A 21,559-nucleotide genomic window follows, 5' to 3' on the forward strand; every position below is an offset into this window, starting at 1 on the left:
ATTTCAGACATTGGAGCCAAAGACGGATGGGTGCCTCTTAGTCAACCATATTTTTTTCCATTTTTGTCGGGTCGACCTACTCCAGTGTTGTCTTAAGTAGGACACATACCTGAAAAAAAAGTCCTGATTTTTAAGTAAAAGACTAACTGACACACGCGTCTGCGAGCAGCACAGACAAAACTCCACTCTTCAACATTAATCCATTCACTTCCACCAGGGTTACTATAAACTCACTTCCAACTGAGTAAATTACAGAAAGGGATTTTATTCAACTTTAATAAAAGTGATTGTATGTGAAGCTGTTGCAACTTTATTGATTTTGACTGTGCACACCTCTTCTGGTTCCTGTTTTCCTGAGATTTATGATTCGATTCATTCTGAAACAAATCTCCAGCAGAGACATAGAAGAGGTTAGGGAACCACACAGTGACAGTCAACTCAAGCAGAAAATAATGTCTTGCCTTTTTTGTGTGTTTACAGGAATGCTGTTGATGGGAACAAAAAGTTGTACGCCATCTATGATACAAGGTAAGAACGTCTGTTTCTTTAGGAAAAACAATTAATAAAAACGTCTCGAGTGAGTTGATCAGAAATGCAGCAGAAGAACATGATTTATTTTCTTATTAAACAGTAGAAAAAACTGACACTTCCACACCATACCTGGACTCCTTTAGACATGTCAAATGTCTTGAACCAAATATAAAGCAATTTGATCTAAATATTGCTCATCAGCAGATACTGTGGTCTAATACAGGATAATGATACTCTGGCTAATGTTAGCTAACATCAGCCACCACAAGCTAATGGCCATACTAGACTAAATCCGTTATCTGCTGAGTCATTTGAGTGGGGAGTGAATGCCGATTTAATTGATTATCCTTGCAGAAAATGGCCAGATGTTGGGTGGTTGCAGGTGCTGGTGGATTTTTTGACCAGTGGAAAAGGGGCTTAAAGGGATGGTTCACCAAAAAATGAAAACTCATAATTTACTCACCACTATGCTGCTGGAGGGGTGGGTGAAGTGTTTGAGGCACTTTAGAAGTTTCAGAGGTGAACAGTGTTGCAGCCAAATCTGATACAATTGAAGTTAATGGTGACCACCTTTCCAAACGTAAAATTTTAAATTACAAAAATGCCTCCACACTGCTCCTGTAGTGTCATCCAAGTGTCTGTAAGCTGTGACATTCAAATTAGACTCAAAGCGGTGTCTTTTAGACCATATTTTACCCCAAATGCAAACACGCATGAACTATCCCCTCAAATAGTCCAGCTCTAGGATAATTGCAGGATTTGTCCAATAGAGAGTGCAGCAAAAACATTTGTGTGGGGGGGCTCCAGTCCATCCTGCCCCTGCCTCGGCACCGTATTTACGCTCCTGCTGTGTGTGTCAGATCAGGACAGTCTATTTTATAAGCTCATACAGTATATGCAGACTGGCACGTGTCTTATCATCGTTACCGGGACAGCCTCGCGCATATGAAGAGTCATTTCCCAAACTCGGAGATTATCCGGAGCCGAGGAGCCTCCCTGTTGGGACGATTGTCCTGAAACTGTACGATGATAGAAAGTGTATTTTACGCACGCGGCTCCTGACTTGTGGATTCCTGTGGTTATAGTGGATTATTTGAGAAAACCCAGTGTGGTGTGAGCTGCTGGCAGACCGACAAACAGTCAGTCAGTCAGGCAGTCAGTCAGTCAGACAGACCGACGGGAGGAGGAGTAGGAGGAGGATGGGGATGGGGACGCAGAGCAGCCTGAGTGAGACTCCACAGGAGGAGATGAACACTTCTGACATCCAAGTCAGCGCGCCTCCGCCTCCCGGTAAGGCGGGTTGAGGGGTGACATGATGTGGAAGAAGTCTCCCCTGATTTCACGGAGCAGCGTGTGAGCACCGTGGCTTCCTCCCATTGAGCAGCAGCCCTCGGTCCGCGCACAGCTCCGGAGGGATGTGGTGCAGCCACAGAACAGGGCTCTTTGACGTCCTCTCTGTGCCGCTGGTAGTGGCGCTGATGTGCGGTGCCCAGAGGTGAGTGTCCGGGGCATCACACCGGACCGAAGGCAGCCTCTCCTCCTGCAGAAACACTCACCGTCCCCGTTTTTCTCTTCTCTTGCAGCGTCAACGAACGGGGGAACATGTCTTTTGTCAAAGAGACTGTGGACAAACTGCTGAAAGGATATGATATTCGTCTCCGGCCAGACTTCGGAGGTATGTCTCTGACAAGTCGCTCTCATCATCTGTGCGTGGTGTCCATCAACTCTACTGCCTCATAAGAGTCCATCAGTAACTTTACTCTGCTTGGTTTTCCTAAGGTGCACCGGTGGCTGTGGGCATGAGTATAGACGTGGCCAGTATAGACATGGTGTCAGAGGTCAACATGGTAAGTTTGATTAAAATCTCTTTTCAATTTTTTTTTAGCAAAGTGTAGTTATTTAGTCGACTTTACTGGACTGATTTTACTTTCAGTAGCTACAATTCACTTAATGTAGGGTGTTATTGGTGATTTAGTTCACCGGAATCGACTGCACCATTTTCTTTATCACACCCTTCACGAATGGTTTGAAAAAATGTAACCAATTGTTTAATTTATTAGTCATTATTTTGCCATTTCTTAGTTTGTGAAAAAGCTTCGGCTTATTTTAACTGTGTCTTATTTAAACATATTTATGAATGTATTTGTAAATCAAGGGTTTCTTATGTCAGCATATGGTGGTCAGTCATTAGCAGGCTCCAATGATCCATCCAGAAGCTAAGTGATCTAACAACCCATTAGAGCAAGCACTCACTACCCTAAAGTTGTTCTTATGAAAATCGTAAATGTTAAGCTTTGGTAAATGATTTTGAAGTAATAATGAAGCCATGGAAATGCATAAGCCTCTACAAATGGTACACTCTTAGAAATATAACAACAGTAGCCACAATGAAATGTCACAAACTAGGAAATCCAAACTTATTCGTGTGAATAGCTAATAACTGATATATAAGCCATTAGTAAATAATGTATTAACCATTATTAAAGCAATGCTTTATAAAACCATCTTAGGGTGACTAAACAAATGTTAGCTTATCTATATCCAATAGTATAAAACAAATGAATATACACAACCAAAAAACATAGACAAGTTATATATCACATTTTATAAAGTTTTTGTATTGTCTAGAGTGGTTTGGTCTTCAGATTCAGAGAGCTGTGTGGCTTTACATCCTGGTTCATTGGCTATGCGGCTATCAGTGATAGCCATCCAAATAGTCCTGTTTAAAGATAAGGTCATAGAAGTCCTTCTTTCAAACATAGAAAACATGTCAGACCTTCAGAAGAGGACACATTCATGCTACCTCACTGGGGGCTTTTCTGGTAGACACATGGCCCTGTCAGGACCAGTAGTCCTCATGGGAACCAAAGCTTGGTACTTATCAGGCAAGAGGTCATTTCTGAGGTACTAGTTAAGGGGTAAGTTGGGACTTGTGGAAAAGTCAAGTTGAGGGTTTGCAAAAAATTGGTTATGGCTAAGGTTAGGGTTGGGTTAGAGTGTCCTCAATGGTTAGAGGTCGGTGCTAAGTCCTATAAAGGATAACTGTGCATGTTTGTGTTTCCGTATGTGCGTGCAGAGTGGGGGTTGGCACACCATGGGTTCTACAGTTTAGTGCCTATATGCCATCTATCATGAGTCTGAACTGCTGACAGAGCTTGATGCCTGATCACATGGTACCAAGAGGAAATGCCACTGACATGCTGTCCTGACAAGTGTGTGTGATGAAATGTACCCGCAGTGCATTTTAATGCATCTCTACGCAGCAGCAGAGACAGTGAGAGCCACAGAGATGCTTAACCCTTCCCTCCAGTAACAACTCAGATTGATATTTCTGAAATGAGTTAGATGCTGGAGTAACCATAGTCAAAGATGATGGTTATATTAAAACAGGTTTATTTTATTGTCACAACAGTGGGATGAAGGTTAAGAGGTTTTCATTTTCAGCACGATTTGGATTTTGTGAGTGGATTTCTTAAAAGATCAAATCCGAAGTTAGTAAAATAAATGAGGTAGAGCACGGAGAGAGGTGGGATGAGATTTTCATCAAAATTCATGCTCCTTCTAGAAGTCATAACACAGAATTATTTTGTATAGATTCAATTGGCCTTACACTTCCATATCCATCAAATCCTCTATGTCCATTGTAAATAAATGTCTAACCTGAAACAAAGTTGAAACCATGGAAAAAAATGCTCCTCAGAAGTCAAGAACTAGGCTTAAAATGATAATGTTTTAATTTTCTTCAGTATTAAAGTGAAGAAGTGACAGCTGCATGAACATCAGTGGGCTCATTTCAAACAGAAACAGCTAGCAGCCTATTCAGCATACTTTTAATACATTAGTTGAAATTTCATCTCGGGGTGGGGCAGTTTTAGACTTTAAAGATCCCTGAAATACAATAACTGGCGTTACATTTGGATGAATGGAGTCCTCAGTTTGCTTCAAAATCTCATCATTTAACATGACTACTATAATGTCATTTAAAAATACACATGAAAATCAATAATCACTTAACTAATCCCAGCACTTAACGGGCCAAACTTAATTTCCCTATTAGAAACCACACCTGCTTTTAACTGGAGAGTTTCTGTCTGTGCCATCATACTGTATGAAAGCACTTGGCTGCCTCAGTGGTGATCATATCAGACCGTGTTAATGGTTTTGTTAATGGTACAGCTCTTCATCAGGCCGGAGGAACTGGACATCTCTGGAAAATGCAGACTTCCAGTCAGCATGTGCTAAAAAGGATTTACCCATGATATGAATGATTGGACACCAGGAGCTGATTACATTCTGTTCATGTGGGATTCTAAAAAGAGTCACTAGCTTTCCAGTGACAAACACACAGGAACCTTCAGGATCTCTGCTCAGGCTCCTCCAACATGTCAATCGTAGGAAACAAACTGACCTCACCTCAGTTCTTCCATGTTTTTATTAAAGCTTGGAGGCATGATTCCCATATAACAGGGTACGCTGAGCAGCAAGGTACCCTGAACAGAAGCAATTTGTCCTGAACAGCATTATTTTGTCATGTTGTGTCTTCCTCCTGAGAGCATTTGTGGCTTTTCCTCACCTTTTGTCTAGAGAGCTCAAGGTTACAGATAGATGTGTGTGGATAAAAGGGATCATACCAACATAATGATTGAAAATAATGAATATTAAATTGCTAGGAACTCTTTGTACCTTATAAGATACATCGTTTTGTGACAAGATGTTATTTGAGGCATTCACTGTGCCGTCACTGCCAGGTTTCAATTTATTGATTATGTTTGGGCAGGCTGCCGAAGTACATGTACAACCACTCAAGCAAATTCATACTTTTTCAGTTGTTGAGAACCTGAAAATGACCTGGAATCATTCTTTCTCAGAAACGGTCAAACAATCATATAACAACAGCAACCTGCACCCATCACTGTCAATCGACATATCGATAGGCTTTTCCCTCACAGGCAATATGATCCGTTGCTTGCTTTTTGGTGGTTTGCCAATCACTTATATGGAGGAAAAGAACGTAAAGGGATCATTAGCTGCCTGTTAGTCATTGGCATTGAGGCTTCACTAAAATGATCATATTCTGTGTGGACTCCTTCATGGAGTCAGAGGGATTAGTATCTTACTTGAGTAAAAGTTATGTTGGATGTGTGTTTTTGCCTTTGATGAATTTTCAATTGTGGTATATACTATTTATTAAGTAGAGTAAGATTTATATATACACCACATATGTCATTGGTCATTTACACTAGTAAATCTCATTACAAGTAATATAGTCAAGTTGAGAGAAATAAAACATGTTTTGAAATGCAAGTAATTTATTTAAGTTCAGAGGAAACTAAAGCAGTAAATAAAACAATTCATTTTATAGAAAATTCATACTTATAAAACATTACCACTTCTTAAATAGTCGTAAGTAATCATTTACTTCCAACATTTTGACTGTTGTCAACTTACTTAGTTTTCCGGTGTATTTCGTACCCTCAGACTTTTTATAAAAAATATTTTGTACCAACAGAATTCTATAAAATGAATTGTAGGTAAATCTTATTCTACATATACATCAACTTTGTCATAAATACTCAATGCAGTTATTCACGTTTCATATTTAAAGCTACTTCAAAAGAATCTTGAGGCACATAAAGGACAGGTTCGGGAACAAATTTACAACAATCAAAGTTATTACAATTTTTTTGTTTTTTATTCTTTTTACTACTTAACAGTTGCATGAAAATATTCAAAATTGTGTATTTGGTGTATTTGAAATAACTGTACTTGACAGATTCTACAGTGAGATATGTGCAAAAAGGAGTCAGTCCATCTTATCATTCACCAAGAGGAGTGTTGACGCCACATTCCCTCTGATTTACTGTAGCTGCAGCAGCCGTTGCTCCTTCCTGCACTTTAAAACATTACATCTCATCAATTCATGCCCCTTTGTTGGTCCTGTTATTACCTTCTTTGTCATGGCTCTAAATGGTCCCAGCTTTGTGTTTGAGGCCCTTTGAGGTTGTCTCTGTACAATATACTATGGTAAATGGTTAAAGTTTGCTTCAGTTAATTGAAGAAACTGAATATATGGCATCTTCTTTTTCCTCAGATCGCGTCTCAGGCCATTTATTTGTGAGTAGTTGGTGTTGGAGATTTTACGTTTCCAGAATAGTTGCCATGTCTGTCCGGTTAAAAGAAGTGAAGCCACCACAAGCGACAGCTCAGCGAGAGACATGTCCAGTCAGATCATGGACGGCTTCGTTTTGATGTCCAAGTGAAAATGAGATCTGTCAGTCATCTATTGAGCGACTTGGCAGGAGGGACATGAGTCCTGAGAAAGCCTTATTGAGCCTGACCAGAAGACACTGAGAGGAGACGCACTTTGTCCAAATAACAGCACAAAAAGCCAGAATGAGCTGAACCAAATGCAAAAGATCCTCCTAATTGATAATGAAAAATATGTTTATTTTTTGGCATTGTTTTTATTTTTGTTTATGCGAAGGAGGAAGAACCACTTACTACACTAACTGATCATGAATTATCTGCCTCGTCTCTGTAGCTCCACTTTGACTTGCTGACTGGATGCTTTTTAAGTGTGTTGGTGAGAAAGTGTCTGTGCATGCCGGCCTGTTATTTGCAGTAACCTTTAATCTGTTAACAGGATCACAGACCACATTTAGTAAATCAGTGTCAGTTGTTAATGCCGAGTTGAGAGTGGTGCTGTAAGAGATCTGCAGTGCACTGTGTGTCTGTCTGTCGTCTCTTTGCCTCAACACTTTCTCCTGTTAGTGCCGTGTCTCTGAGTGTCTTCACTTGTTGTCCAGAGGAAAATATGAAGCTCACACCACGTCAGATTTTCACTGCACTTTTCCCTCTATTTAATTTTTTCCCTTTTCACACCCTGAGCTGTGATCATTAAATGACGATCCGAGTTTAGTGAGTCATTTCACTGGACCTGTTATTTTGAATGGCCTCAGATGTCCTCAAATGAGACATCTGAGGACATTGTGTGTCCGTGGATTCTCTTATCGCATTGTCAGTAAAATCTTATTTCACTGCAATGGATCAGTAAAGGTAGAATTTACTTCAACAACTAATTGAATAAGGCAGAGATGTAGTATTTAGCGTGTTTGCTTTGTTAGAAGTTGTCTCCCATGTAGCAACTGGCTCAGGAGGTAGAGAGGGTGGTCCACTAACTAGAATGTTGCTGGTCCGATCCCCTGCAACTCCAATCTGTATTCTGAAGTGTCCTTTGGCAAGATATATATTATTTGTCTGGGAGAGTTTGTTACTTTGTTTTGGACCAGGCTGAGCTAACCGGCTGCTGTTTGGACACACATGAGAGTGGCATAAATCTTGTAATTCTTGTAAAAAATGTTTTACTAATTTAACAAAATATCAATAAAAAGGAGCCAAGAAAAATATTGATTATAGCTAAACTGACCTTTGAGAATGATTCTGAGATATTTAAATTAAATTTAAACTCAATCAAGCTGCAAATTTCTCACTCTCATAGATATCAGTTGCTTAAATGTGCCTGACTTTTTTCATGAATCCAAGAAAGAGCAGATGGATCAATCAATCAATCAAATTGTATTTGTATAGCCCATATTCACAAATCATAATTTGTCTCATAGGGCTTTAATAAGGCCTTAACCCTCACCAAGAGGAAGGAAAAACTATGAAAAAAAAACTTTTAACAGGGTAAAAAGAACGTAGAAACCTCAGAAAGAGCCACATGTGAGGGATCCCTCTCCCAGGATGGACAGAAGTGCAATAGATGTCGAGTGTTGAGGAGACCATCATCAAGATAAGGGTTTTAGCAGTATTGTTAGAATAAACATTTTGAAGCATAACTGAAGGTCAATGAATTGATGGATTATTTTCAGTAATGGTTGAGTATCTGAGGAGAAATATTAAATACAGGACAAGCAGTCCTGCTGCAATCCTAGTCTATGGTCAGCAGCCCCCACGATCATAGTCCATCATCAAGATAGGATGCCACTATAGTCGACAGTCATTTTCCACTGCTGCAAGTAGGATCCACCACCAGCTGCCTATGTTAAAAACTAACATAGAAAAGATTACCAATAGTAAAGAGTGAAAAAGCAGCGCCACACATGTAAAAGACACAGACAAAGATTTTAAGAGAGCTTTTGGTAGAAAGGGCTGATGTCAATGTGCTGTAAACAAAAACATGAGACCTCCACAGCGGAATTTATAGGTTACGTCCGGCCTCTGTCTGCTGCACCACCTCTCTTCTGAATGTGTTGGAAATGTCTGTGTTGTGAACACGTCTGAACAAAGAATCTCCTGATATGTTGGTCATGTTTGAAAGGCAAAGTCTGGACAATTTCCGGACCCAATCCTGCAGACATTTGTACAGTTGAAAAATCGACTTGTCACTACCCTCTGCTGTAGTGGATTTCTCTACTCTTTAATCTCCGCAATAAGCTAATATCCGCCAGTTTATCCACCAGCTGGTTTGTATGGTCAAGCTCTAATGTTGATTTACTGTAGATCTATGGTTTATATGTACTTTACCTCCTGAGTCTTAACAAGCTGATTGGCTTTTGTGTTTAAGCCACAGATTAGTGGTCAAAATTTGATTATAAAGAAAAGAGCTCTGTATTAAACTTGTATTGATTTTTTTTATTATACTATATATTATTTATATTTATTTATCTCTCTATGGACAGAACAGTTCAACTCAAACCTATTTACAAGATTTTTAACAACCATGGCACACTTATAACAGCTGTCTTTCAATCCTGTTAAAAATGTTAGAGATTCTTTAGGAGCCAAATCAATATAAAGGAGATTGATGACTGTTCAGTTACACTCCTCATACTCTACAGATCAGGGAACCATTAGGTTTCTATCCCTTTAGATGAGGAGTGCATAAAGGTGTTGGTGGCACGTGTTCAAAGAGACAGAGTCACACAAGGTGTTGGCCCGTTATAGCCCGTGTGGGCGAGCGGCTGAGCCTGTTGTCTTGGAGATGAGAATATGAATATATTTCTGACTTAACTTGCTCCGCTCCTTTATTTTTAGCTCCAATATTAAGATGTTCTGTATCTTTTCCATTCTGTCGTTATTTTTAATAATCCACGTTAAGTGGGTGCTCATATTACACAAGTTTACTAACTGCAATATTTGTGTATTTTTGAGGAATCCCTGGCTGTGACCCCACAGAGTCTCTGTCCAGGCATATAAAGCACCTTAAGCTGTTAAGCAGAGCATTGTTGTTCCGTATTTATTCAGCAAAGACAGTATGAGTCAGATGGAAGAAAAATCCATCATGTGCTTTAACACCAATCCTTGTTGGCACTTTAACATTATCAACTTTCTGCATGGAGGAAGTGTTACCCTTAAAGACTTCACACTAAAGATGTTCTCTCTGATTTATATTGAAGGGCTGAGGCTACAGCTCCTCATACGGGAAGAAGAACTCAGCTAGAAATACTGGAGTCACCCAAACACAACATGCTCAGTTTCACACCGTGCTGGAACATTCATGAGTGTTGCCATTAGTGGGATGGGACCCGACAGGAATATATATCCTCTGTGCAGCAGAATCCTTCATCACTCTTAACAAGATGGTATAAATGTAGCTTTTATCAAAAGGAACCAGATTCCAGTTGAAAAAAACTGTGGGAAATACATTTGATTTATACTGTAAGATCAAATGCGTTTTAGGTTGCAGAGCATTGAGAGAAAATGCTGTGAGAGCTGACATGATTCCTGGCAGGATTTAGGGAGCTTTTACAACTACCTTATTTATTCAGGACCTTCAGACCCTTTTAGGTGTGAATGGTACTAAATGGACACAAATTTGGTCCCAAGATTCCTTTATTGGTCCCACAGACAGGCACACACACTTCATGCAATAGGGGAAATGTGTCCTCTGCTTTTGACCCATCCATGTGAACACAGCACACAGGACACAACTATTCATTTTCTCCATTCAAAAAATACATTTTTCTATGGACTTTATTCAAAAGCTTCACATACTATTTATATACTTAAATAGCGTGAATACTTTGACATATTTAGAGGGGGAAACAAACAAAGCTTACAACACATTGACAAGCCTTTTCCACTCAGCTGGAATCACTGAATATTATACCAAACTTTAAAGCTGCACTTATCATTATTTTCATATTGACAGGACCCATTGAGGCTTTAGGCTTCACTGTATCTAACCAAGCAGCATATACTGCTTTATGCATAGCTATTGTTAAAATTCATCAAGAAATTGTCTTTTTGCTATAAAAAAATAAAATAATCTTCCATTTTTCTATCATATATGAATGGATTTCCAATTCTATCATTGTGCGCTCCCTCCCCATGAAAAATACATTTTGAATTTAGTCAGCACACATTCTATTTAACCCGTGATCTTACCTTTCATTATGAATTTTTCTCTTGATCTCTCTATACAAACAAAATAGCTCCCCTACAACTTTTCTCTCCTAACATAGCTCTTAGCAGTAGCCTTTTTTCTAATGTGGTTGAAGGAAGGAACTCATAAAATGACTGGTTTGTTAAATGCTGCGTGGGAGGATGCTGTGACCAAAATGGATGAAACACGTAGTTTGTAAAACACCTACAGTACACTTTGGAATCCTATGGCAACAGGCAGCTGTCTCATGGAGTGATGAAACTCCTCCCTTTTGTCAGGAGTAAGCGCTATTCCTGTATTCCCAGCAGATATTGTGGTGTTGACTTGACACAGACGATGTTTGACTGGCACAAAGTAACCATGTATGAGAATGAGACTGTGAACTCTCCGAGCTGAAGATGACATGACAGTGTCGTCCTCCCACTGGGCCTCATTTACTCACTGGTGCTGAGAACAAACCTCTTCCTGTCTCTTGTAGTCTTCATATCTGACAACAAACAACAGCACCCTTCAGTGTGACCAAACATAAAAAAGACACAGAGGAGCATCTGCAGGTATCTTCACATTCTTCTATTGTGGCCAATTGCTCCAGTGTATGCTGAAAGCCTTTGTTATCAGATATAGCCATTAGTAACATTATTTGGATAATATGGCATTTGACAGTCAGTCACTCTCTGGTCTATGGTCTGCACTGGAGGTTCAATTGCAACATAGCTGTCCATAATTCAAATTCCTTTTGTGGAAAGACATTTTAGCATTTTACAAGACTCTGCAGTTGCATTAGCCAATAAGCATGAACTTTTCATTCAGCTTTGGAATCATTGGCTCACTCAGTAGCTCTGTGGCTACTTGCGACAAATCCTGGCCAATCATGTTCAAGCAGCTGTACAGCAAAGCCGTTATAACCTGACAATCACTATTAGTCTGCTGATATGCATTTGCCAACACTTTGTCACCACTTCCCCCTCCGAAACCTCCCACTGTTTTATTATTTGTGTTGTGTTGTGTTGGGTTTGATGATAATTATCTTTTATGGAATAGGTATTAGATCTCTCAATAGAATTTGTCTTGAGTGACCCAAATGCACACATCAGTCAAGGATGGGCAGAGCAGAAAATAATATTGAATTAAATCAGAAGGTTAACAGTCTCTATTTTTAATTAGAAAGGCACAAAAAACTCTCAACTGAAAAAATGAAAAAGGGAAAAACAGAGACCATATATACAAAGGGGGCGGGGATAGTGGAACACAGTAGGACAATCACAAGGGCAGTAAACAGGACAAAGATAGCTGTGTCTCAATTCAAAGGGTTGCATACTTCAATGGCTGCATTTGAAGAATGGTTGCGTCACAGCGATGCAACCAGACTGCCCCTTTTCGAAGGTTCCTTCCAATGAGTCCTTTACCTCCTGAGACATGAATGCTCCAACGGGTGGATCCTTCCCAGTGCAACCCATCCCAGGATTAATTGCGCCTTAGTGATGTAAAATGCTTGAGTATCGGATTTCAAATCAACCCAACTTTTAACAGCACATACTGTATATTACATTTCAAAGGGTTTCCAAAAAGTTGGTGACACCGATCATGGAAATCTTGGAAAGATCAGACCATGTCATATCAGCCCACAAAGCCAGATGAGGCAGCCCCAGTATTGAGGCACATCTCCAATAACCAAGAAATAAACAATATATACTAAACTAAATACAAGAATGAGAAACGTTTCCCCAAAAAAGTCTTTCAAGAACAACAATCTAATCGAAGTCCACAAAGACATAACCAAAGACAACGACTGAACTGAAGTCCCACAAAAGTACTTAGTTATATGAAATATATCTTGTTGATTTAGCTTTTGCTATTTGTTGATATTGATTTAAACTGGTTCAACTAGCAAAACATATTCAAACAAGCTTATTAATTCAAATTTAAATCATATTGTGACAATTGCATTCAGAATTTATTCTGAATGCAATGGTCACAATAGGGCCACAATAGGGCCACAATAGGGCCACAATTGGGCCACAGGAGCCAATTATATGTTCAGCATTCATCAACCATTCCTGATTCAGTAAGGTTCACATTTAGGTCATTCCATACTATTAGCTTTATAGTTTTTTTAGAAAAGCCAGAACATCATTTAATATCATTCCTTGTTCAAATACATTGTGTTCCTCAAATAATTAGACTACTGTCAGGTCCGGCCCCCCTAATGTAACAACCACATTCAGCTGAAGCGGGTGCCCCCCCCCCCCCCCCCCCCTGGCCATCCCCGTTATTAACCCTATGTATATATCAGAGGAGCCAGTGCCTTCCATTTAAAAAGTTACAGATATCCAGATATCCTGTGTGATTGTCAGAGGAAAGCTCGCTGTGTACCAACATTAATCTCCCTGTAGGGAATAAACTGAGGCATGGTTCAAGCCCTGTGGGACCCTGCAGGTAACACAGGGTACTGCAGGGGAGCAGGAGCGTGCATTGTGTGTGTCCATTGAGACAGTGTTGTTTTTGAGATGCTAATGTTCATGGCAGGGAAGGACAACAGCTGAGGAGAGATGTGAAGATGTAAAAGAGTCAGAAATAGTTGTCAGAAATAGTGGTCCAGACATTGAGTGAGAGGGCTGCTCCTCTAGATGAGCTCCATCTCTGTAGAGTAAGAGCTGTCGTGTAAAGCTGATTCACCCCACCTACACCTCTGCTGTGTGGGGGTTGGAGCGTAATGAGGGCATCTTGTGTTCACAGGAGGTCACAGGGAGTTGGGAGGGTGAAAGCATTTCTACAGAGAATAGAAAAAGTAAAACAGCCAGGTCTGAAGCCATGCAGGGATATTCTGGATAGACACTCAGGATATTACTCACTACTCACTCTGATGTATTGGAAAGATGTCTGTGGCCCACGTCTGTGGTCAGATGCAGCGTTTTCTTCTTCGGGTCATTTCTCTTCACTGGCAGCTTCAGTATAAAGGACATTACTTGAGGTAACCTTTAACACGTCCCTTTATATCATAATATTTTATATTACATTGCTAGACGTATAACATTGGTAGTAAAGTCCAAATACGATAGATCTGTGTCAGGTCAGCAGTTTCTGACACGAACAACAACATAGACCAGCTTGTACTAATTATTAGTTCAGTGTTAAAAAAAAGAACATATGGATTTTTATGTTCATAGGAAATCCAGGTATTTTTCGAACCACTTCATTATGAATATACCGTCGCACCAGAGAATTGAAATGTAGGCTTTTTCTGTGCCGCCAAGTTTTTTGTTTATTTCTTGAGACCTGCTTATTTATTTAAGAGAACATTAGTCAGCAGAACAAGGCTGAGTCAAGTGAGCTAGTAAAGAGCCCCATTAATGGCCTGGAAAAGCTTTTGTGTTTGATGGATACTGTTGTAAATTATTAAAATAGGTTCATATCATAGCACATATGGCTGATAATATACCATGGTATCTATCTATCTATCTATCTATCTATCTATCTATCTATCTATCTATCTATCTATCTATCTATCTATCTATCTATCTATCTATCTGTCTGTCTGTCTGTCTGTCTGTCTGTCTGTCTGTCTCTCTGTCTGTCTGTCTGTCTGTCTGTCATCTATCCATCCCTCCATCCCTCCATCCATCCATACATCTATCCATACATCCCTGCACACAGAACAGCAGAGAATGATTTTGTCATTGATGCAGGTCTTGAAATACGTCTGCTGTCGACGGACTGATGAGAACCGGAGTTGTCGGAAAATTTTATAAATATGATCTTTGTTATAAAAATCCATCCTAAACTATGGGCTGAAAAAAACCTTCAGTACAGACAGTGTGGGCAACAATGGCTTCGAGAAATAAATATCACTGACTCATGTTTAACTGCAAGTATAACTACCTGACATTCTGTTTTGCTTCCAACAGGACTACACACTTACCATGTACTTCCAACAGTACTGGAGAGATAAGAGACTGGCCTATGCAGGGATCCCTCTCAACCTGACACTGGACAACAGAGTAGCAGATCAGCTCTGGGTCCCTGACACCTATTTCCTCAATGACAAGAAGTCCTTTGTGCATGGTGTCACCGTAAAGAACCGTATGATTCGGCTCCACCCAGATGGCACTGTCCTTTATGGCCTCAGGTGAGCACTGCTGTTATTACCTTATCAAACAGTGGCACATTTATTTATTTATTTATTATTCAAGATCATTCAGTGGGTTTTGGTTGTTTGATTAAATTTTACTTTTGTCATTGGCTTTAAATGGCAATTTTTTAGGATTCAATTTTTTATTTTTTTTTAACTGATCCTCCTTTGTTGTTTTATATATAAGGTAACCAGTTTCTTAAATTCTACTGAGTATATGCAATTATTCGGTTAAGCAAGACTGCCTCTGTTGTTTTTTTCTGCTTCAGAATCACGACCACAGCAGCCTGCATGATGGATCTGAGGAGATACCCGCTGGATGAACAGAACTGCACCCTGGAAATTGAGAGTTGTAAGTTTAAGTTCTGTGTCTTGTGCTTCGTAAAGAAATAGAGCAGACAGCTCTACCTTTTCATCACTTAAAAATATGAACCGCACTGTAATTGTCGTAAAAAGTTCTCACACTCCTCATCTCGTGGAGACAGAAACTGCACCGACGGCTGAATTGCTTTCGATTTATTTAGACGTCGTATCTCAGGGAGATTGCTTGCTTCACCCTCTCCAGTCAAAGCCACTTGGTCTATACAGACGGGTTTTAACCAGACAGTTGAGCAGCACAGTAGAGCATGGTCATAATTTGTCCAACTTCATATATCTTGATGGTATGTCTCTCTGTGCTGCCATTAACTCTGCATGGATGCAAGGATTCCATGCATTTTGTGTCTGCCAGCAGGGAAACACAGCCCTGAGAAGATTTACATCTGAAGCAATCAGCACTTGTCCATGTGATTCTAAGGTTTTGTTGTAAATCAACCGCAGCTATAGTAGACAGAAGACATGATTAATACTACAAAATGAGACGACTATAATTCCAGAGCTATTTCGCTCATGAGAATCACGTCACACCTCGTCATCTATGTCTCTCTTTGCAGACGGTTACACAACAGATGATATAGAGTTCTACTGGAAAGGAGGAGACACTGCAGTAACGGGGGTGACGCGCATCGAGCTGCCTCAGTTCTCCATAGTCGACTACAAACTGGTGTCGAGGAATGTGGTCTTTTCCACAGGTAAGTGGACAGTCATCCTGGAAGAGGGCGGAAATCGGAAATCCAAATAATGCTTTCCAGTTCACACATAACTGTTTATATTTCTCATCAAATCAATGAGATAGCATCCTACGGAGCCACTTTTGCTTAAATATTTCAAACTGAAATCCCACTGCATCAATATTCGTGTTCAATCCCTTGCCCTTAAAGCAGCAGGAAATGTTACATTTCTATAGTATTTATCCATCACATGGAATAATTTATTAAGAGTTCAATGCTCCAGTGGTGTTTTTATGTTGTTTGAAGAGATCTGATATAAGATCTAAAATAAGTTACTCTGCTTATTTCATTTATAACATCCAATGTAACTCACTTCAATTTTGGTAGTGTTTCTGTTGTGTGACTTTTGCATTTGTGTTGTTGCTTTTGTAGTAGAAAACTAGTTTTCTTGCGGTATTCCATCAGTCCTAGTCAGAAGCTGAGAGAGAAAAGCCTCTAAGGTTTCCTGAAGGTGCCCAAATGTCAGATCTCCTGTGTTCTGTTTTCCTGCAAGAGTGTATGCATTCTTAATTAACGTATTTTTCATCATATCATGGCCTCTCACACTAGAACACAAGAACTGGGAATAATTATTGAGAAGCATGTCTGTGGAGGGATAGGAGGCAAATATTATTATTATTCTTCAAGCTCCTGATAAAGGAAAGGTTGCTGTACTTACAGCGGTGTAATGTATTCATGAAGCAGAAAGCACCAATGATTCTTCTGTAATACAAAACCTCAGAGGCACCAAAACGGTGATTTTTCCCACTGCCGAATTAGTGACAAGAAAAATGGATATTTTAACTGAACATTCTGTGGGGGATGATACTGAGAGAGCTGATAACCAGTCTATAATATTTAACATTTTCTATTTACAATGGCATGATTGGGTACACATTTACAAAACACAGACGACAACACTCACAACGCTCCTACTGTAATTGTTAAATTCCGAAGCTACAGCTGCAGCCGGTTAGATATAAGCTTTGCATTATGACTGGGAGCTAGCCTGGCTCTATCAGAAGGTCAATTTCACATCTGTTTATCAGCACCTAAAGGTCACTAATCAGCATTTAACATGCTAAATCCCATTATATTTATAATAAGAATTCGAAGTCCTTTATTAGTCCCACAATAGAGAAAATAGACTGTAAAGATGGACGACATGACAACTCCCCAAAAGTAAAGCCAGAGCATCTTGACCGCCTCCTGGTGGTCTGCTGCAATATCGGTCATAGACCCTTTCTCCTCCATGCTGGCAGAGAGGAAATGGGCCCCGCTGAAAAGTCAGAATCAAGTTATCATTACAGGTAGTTCTTATCACCCGGATGTTTGATTAAGTGTTAATTATTCCAGTAACTTTGTTTTCATTAGTAATTTGATGCTTTAAAGAGTAAATTGTCTTGAAAGCTGAGGCTGACCTGTGATTGTTCGGCTGGTCCCCTGGTCACTACTGCGAAAGTGGCCTGTGGACGAAAGTGTAAACACGTGATCTATCTTTATATCCATTTTATGATGCAGACATTATAATAATATCAAACTATTCCTTTTTTCAATGTCCTAATATTGATAGCTGCGTAACCTGTCTGTGTGTGTTCATATTTGTCTCTGTACCGTATATTGTGGTCCTTGCGCACAGATATTCTCATGGCTAAATTTGATCAGATGATTTGAATTTCAGGCCACACTTTCTATGGTGATGAAACCAGGTCATGAGACCATTGCCACAGGATTCAAAACAATATTCTTGAATTAAAGGTTAAAGCTGTGTCCCCTTCACCTTAGACTTGTTTTCCTGCAGGTGCCTACCCTCGACTGTCTCTGAGCTTCAAGCTGAAGCGAAACATCGGATACTTCATCCTACAGACGTACATGCCCTCCATCCTCATCACCATCCTGTCTTGGGTGTCTTTCTGGATAAATTATGATGCCTCGGCTGCCAGAGTTGCATTAGGTATGATGTGTCCAGTAGATTGACCTCAGGTCTTTGGTTTCACCTTCAGATAGACTGTTGTATTTTATGGTTTGGCCGTATTGGTTTGTGACACAGTGACAATCTCTGTCCCACAGCTACAAACCGGACAGACAACGGATACTAGGATATCCACCCAGTCAAAATTATTTTCTTAAAAAACTTACAACTTAAAACTAACAATAATTTCTATCAAATTAACATATTTATTTTAAGAAAAAAGAAGACATTAATATAGCATGACACTACTAGTGTTCTTGTTAGTTAAAAACTTGATTTGCAGTCTTAATGCTGCGGTGTGCACAGGCTGACAAATATTGAAGAAACTGTTTTGCACCAAGAAAATATAAATTTTCTTGAACACAGACTTTTCAATGATCTTAAAAGTGTTTGTTTGATATTGGGCTTTAGATATTTATTGCTAAAGAATCCTGAATGGATTTTTTTAAAGAAGCCTTGACTGAAACAACTATTAACTATATGTTGTACGTCTGGTACTATTCAGTTCAAATGTCTTTAAAGAAGTGTCAGCTTCCTTAAAGACATTTGAAGGCAGCGGGTAGCAGGCCTTTAGGTGCTGAACGTTTTCTGTCTATGCTGCATAGGTGGTGGAAATATGTCAAATGAACCATACAGAGGTCTGCTGTGGGAGGGAGGAGCTACACAGTCATTCTGCCTGGGATGGAGTTACAGATTTGTATTTTCTTTAGAGTTTTATCTGTGAAAAAAGGTGAAAAGGTGAAAAGTCAGATATATAATCTATATCATAAAATAGGTTATTGGATTTAATGCTGATACCAAAATGAGTTAGATACCATTATACTAATAATATGTATATCATATATTATTTTGATATTTTACAGTTTAATCATACAATGTATGTATACTTTATTTTGACTAAATATAAAGCAAAAGAAAAAACACAAATCTGAAATGTAAACAAAACTGCACATCTTCTCTACAGTTTATTCTGTAAAATAAAAGTTTTCATATCGGCAAACATAAATGAAGATGCCAACATTTCATGGGCCAACCAATAAAGTGGTTGGGTTCTATTAATAAATAATACTAAGCTTTTATTCTTTCTTAATTGCTCTAACTTCACATTTCTCTTCAATTTGTGATTTAATAATCTCTTCTCACAAACCACAGATTTGATGGTACTTTGCTGCAGTTGTGAACCATCGCTGTCACACAGGTCATAAAGGACAGATTAAAAGTAGGAGGTAGACATAAAAGAAAAAGATGACATTTAAGTGGAAGGTAATGAGATGCTCTGAATGGATGGCTACACAGCAGAAAATGTCTGTTGTTTCACGGACCATGCCTATGATTGATGGCCTTTCCTCGTCCTCTGAGGCATTGCAGTGTGGAAAAAGTGTCTGCTGTGAGCTCATGTCAAGCTCATGAAGTTTACCATACTGTGACCTGACAGGATGATGAGTTAGACCTTGTTACCGAACACAGATCATAACCAGGGGATGGGACCTTTTCCAAAAGTTAGTGGAGTCACAGAGGTATTGAGAAAAATAGCTTTTTAGGCCTAAGATTAGTGCACTGGTGGTGGTTAAAGCATTACCAGTGAATATGTTATATTTACAATAGATCACATTATGATGTGTCATGTGAAAGGTGTAGCTTATTATCACAAATTCAAAGAGAATCATCACATTGTTATAATTTTACGTCTGGTTCCCATTCAAAACTGGAACTTGAAAAAGTTGTCCTGCTGTCATTAATGGAGTTGAAGAAAATATTTAAATAACTCAAATTATGTTACAAGAAATTATGGCTTTTGGACTAACAGTCTGTGACCCATCCCTGGGTCCGGGGCATGACAGGAAATGATTGTGATATGACATAACATGCTAGTGATGAATTGTTCCCACGTTAGTCATATGTTGAGATAAATAAGATACAAAAATAAAACAGAATGAAAAATGATACATACTGAAGTACCATCACGTGTGTTTGAGTTAGATGCTCAATGGTGTAATAGGAGAGTGACTACTCGCACTTTCCACAGGCCTCTGGGACTGAAACAGATCTGAGGTTCAGTTCACTGGAAAACACCCTTCTTCCTCTCTACTGCATTGATCACTGCTGAAATATTTGCCTTAATGGAAATCCTCATTCATCATCTGTGCACTCAAGCGAGAAAGAGCAGCTTCCTGCAGCATTCCTTAAACATCAGCTGTGATAAGAAGGATGAGGTTGATTATACAGAAGCACCTCTCCAGGGTCAGACCTGTTCAGGGGACACACTCCTCTGGTTGAACTGGTGTAACACCTCCTCCTTTAGAAAACCACTGTCTGAGACAATGCAAGATCAATGCAATTTAGAAACCGTTTACACTTAGTGTATCATCCAAATCCAAAATCAATTATCTTTATATGATTTGCTCCAGGTTTCATTCCTCTCCACCATTATGGAAGCATGAATATCTCCATAACGAGGCTGCATTTGTAGGTATATCTATCAGGCTTATTTTAGATTAGTGGAACATTATGTCTTTAGATTTATAACAGGTAATTAACCAGTTGCTGAATGCTCTCTCATCTCTAGCAGGTAAACATTTAGTTTGGTAGATTTATTGTAGCTGGCTAATAAAGCTAACAACAGCATGAAAACAATGTCTCTAAATGGCTTTGTAATTTTTACAAGTTTCGTTAAGAGGTAAGAACCTAGTTAACAGGTTAAATATGCTAATCATACACCTGATTAAAAAACTGTGTAAAAGCTGTTTTCTTAACAGGCAAAATTGTAGCATCCTCATGAGGTTATGATCCATGTAGAAGAGAGATTCCCAAACTTTTCAGCCCCAGACCCCTAAAACAGCTATGCCAGAGACATGTCACAAAACCACAAGGCAGATCTTTTTATATGGTTATATTTTAAATTTAACTAGTATTTTTGTACTTTTGGAACAATTATGGCTAAAATATGATTTTGAGAATTGTATTTTAAATGTATTAGATTTCTTGATTTTCAAGATGTGTGCTTACCAACATGCAGAAAGAGCTACAACCGTTAGCTTACATTATTGTAGCTTTCAGGTGGTTCTATCTAAACAGTAGGAAGACATTGTATATGATGATTGGATGAGCTTTTTTTAAAGATAACCTACAACTCCACAAACTAATTGATGTCCTCCTTGACCTTTGACTTGCTGATATCTGGAGTATATGTTACAGAAAATGCCTATTACTTTATACTTTTCTTTTCGTTCCATGTACTGGTTTGGATTTCGAACAAAACGTCTCCCTATAAACTCTTTAAATGCCCACAGCACTGTAACATAAAGTTGTGATAAATCATGGTTGAGAGGGATTTATCCTGAATGCATTTAGGGACTTTCTTAAGTAAAAAAAAATGACAAACCACAGATGTAGCATTGATGGTAAATACAGTCTGTCCCTGTCTGTTTCAACTGATAACCAGCACATAATCA

The 21,559-nt window shown here is 39.1% G+C and overlaps 1 protein-coding gene across 1 annotated transcript in view; it reads left to right on the forward strand.

The window, feature by feature from the left end:
- gabrb3 (gamma-aminobutyric acid type A receptor subunit beta3) overlaps positions 1–21,559 on the forward strand; it is a 46,327-nt gene that overhangs the window by 17,819 nt on the left and 6,949 nt on the right. Inside the window, exons 2-8 of the mRNA XM_062396167.1 lie at positions 481–528; positions 2,115–2,206; positions 2,311–2,378; positions 14,824–15,044; positions 15,317–15,399; positions 15,980–16,117; positions 17,937–18,089. Coding sequence (XP_062252151.1) covers positions 481–528; positions 2,115–2,206; positions 2,311–2,378; positions 14,824–15,044; positions 15,317–15,399; positions 15,980–16,117; positions 17,937–18,089 — 803 coding nt within the window. The remainder of the gene's footprint in view (positions 1–480; positions 529–2,114; positions 2,207–2,310; positions 2,379–14,823; positions 15,045–15,316; positions 15,400–15,979; positions 16,118–17,936; positions 18,090–21,559) is intronic.

The sequence above is a fragment of the Platichthys flesus genome, chromosome 9, assembly GCF_949316205.1.
Source record: "Platichthys flesus chromosome 9, fPlaFle2.1, whole genome shotgun sequence".
NCBI lineage: Eukaryota > Metazoa > Chordata > Actinopteri > Pleuronectiformes > Pleuronectidae > Platichthys > Platichthys flesus.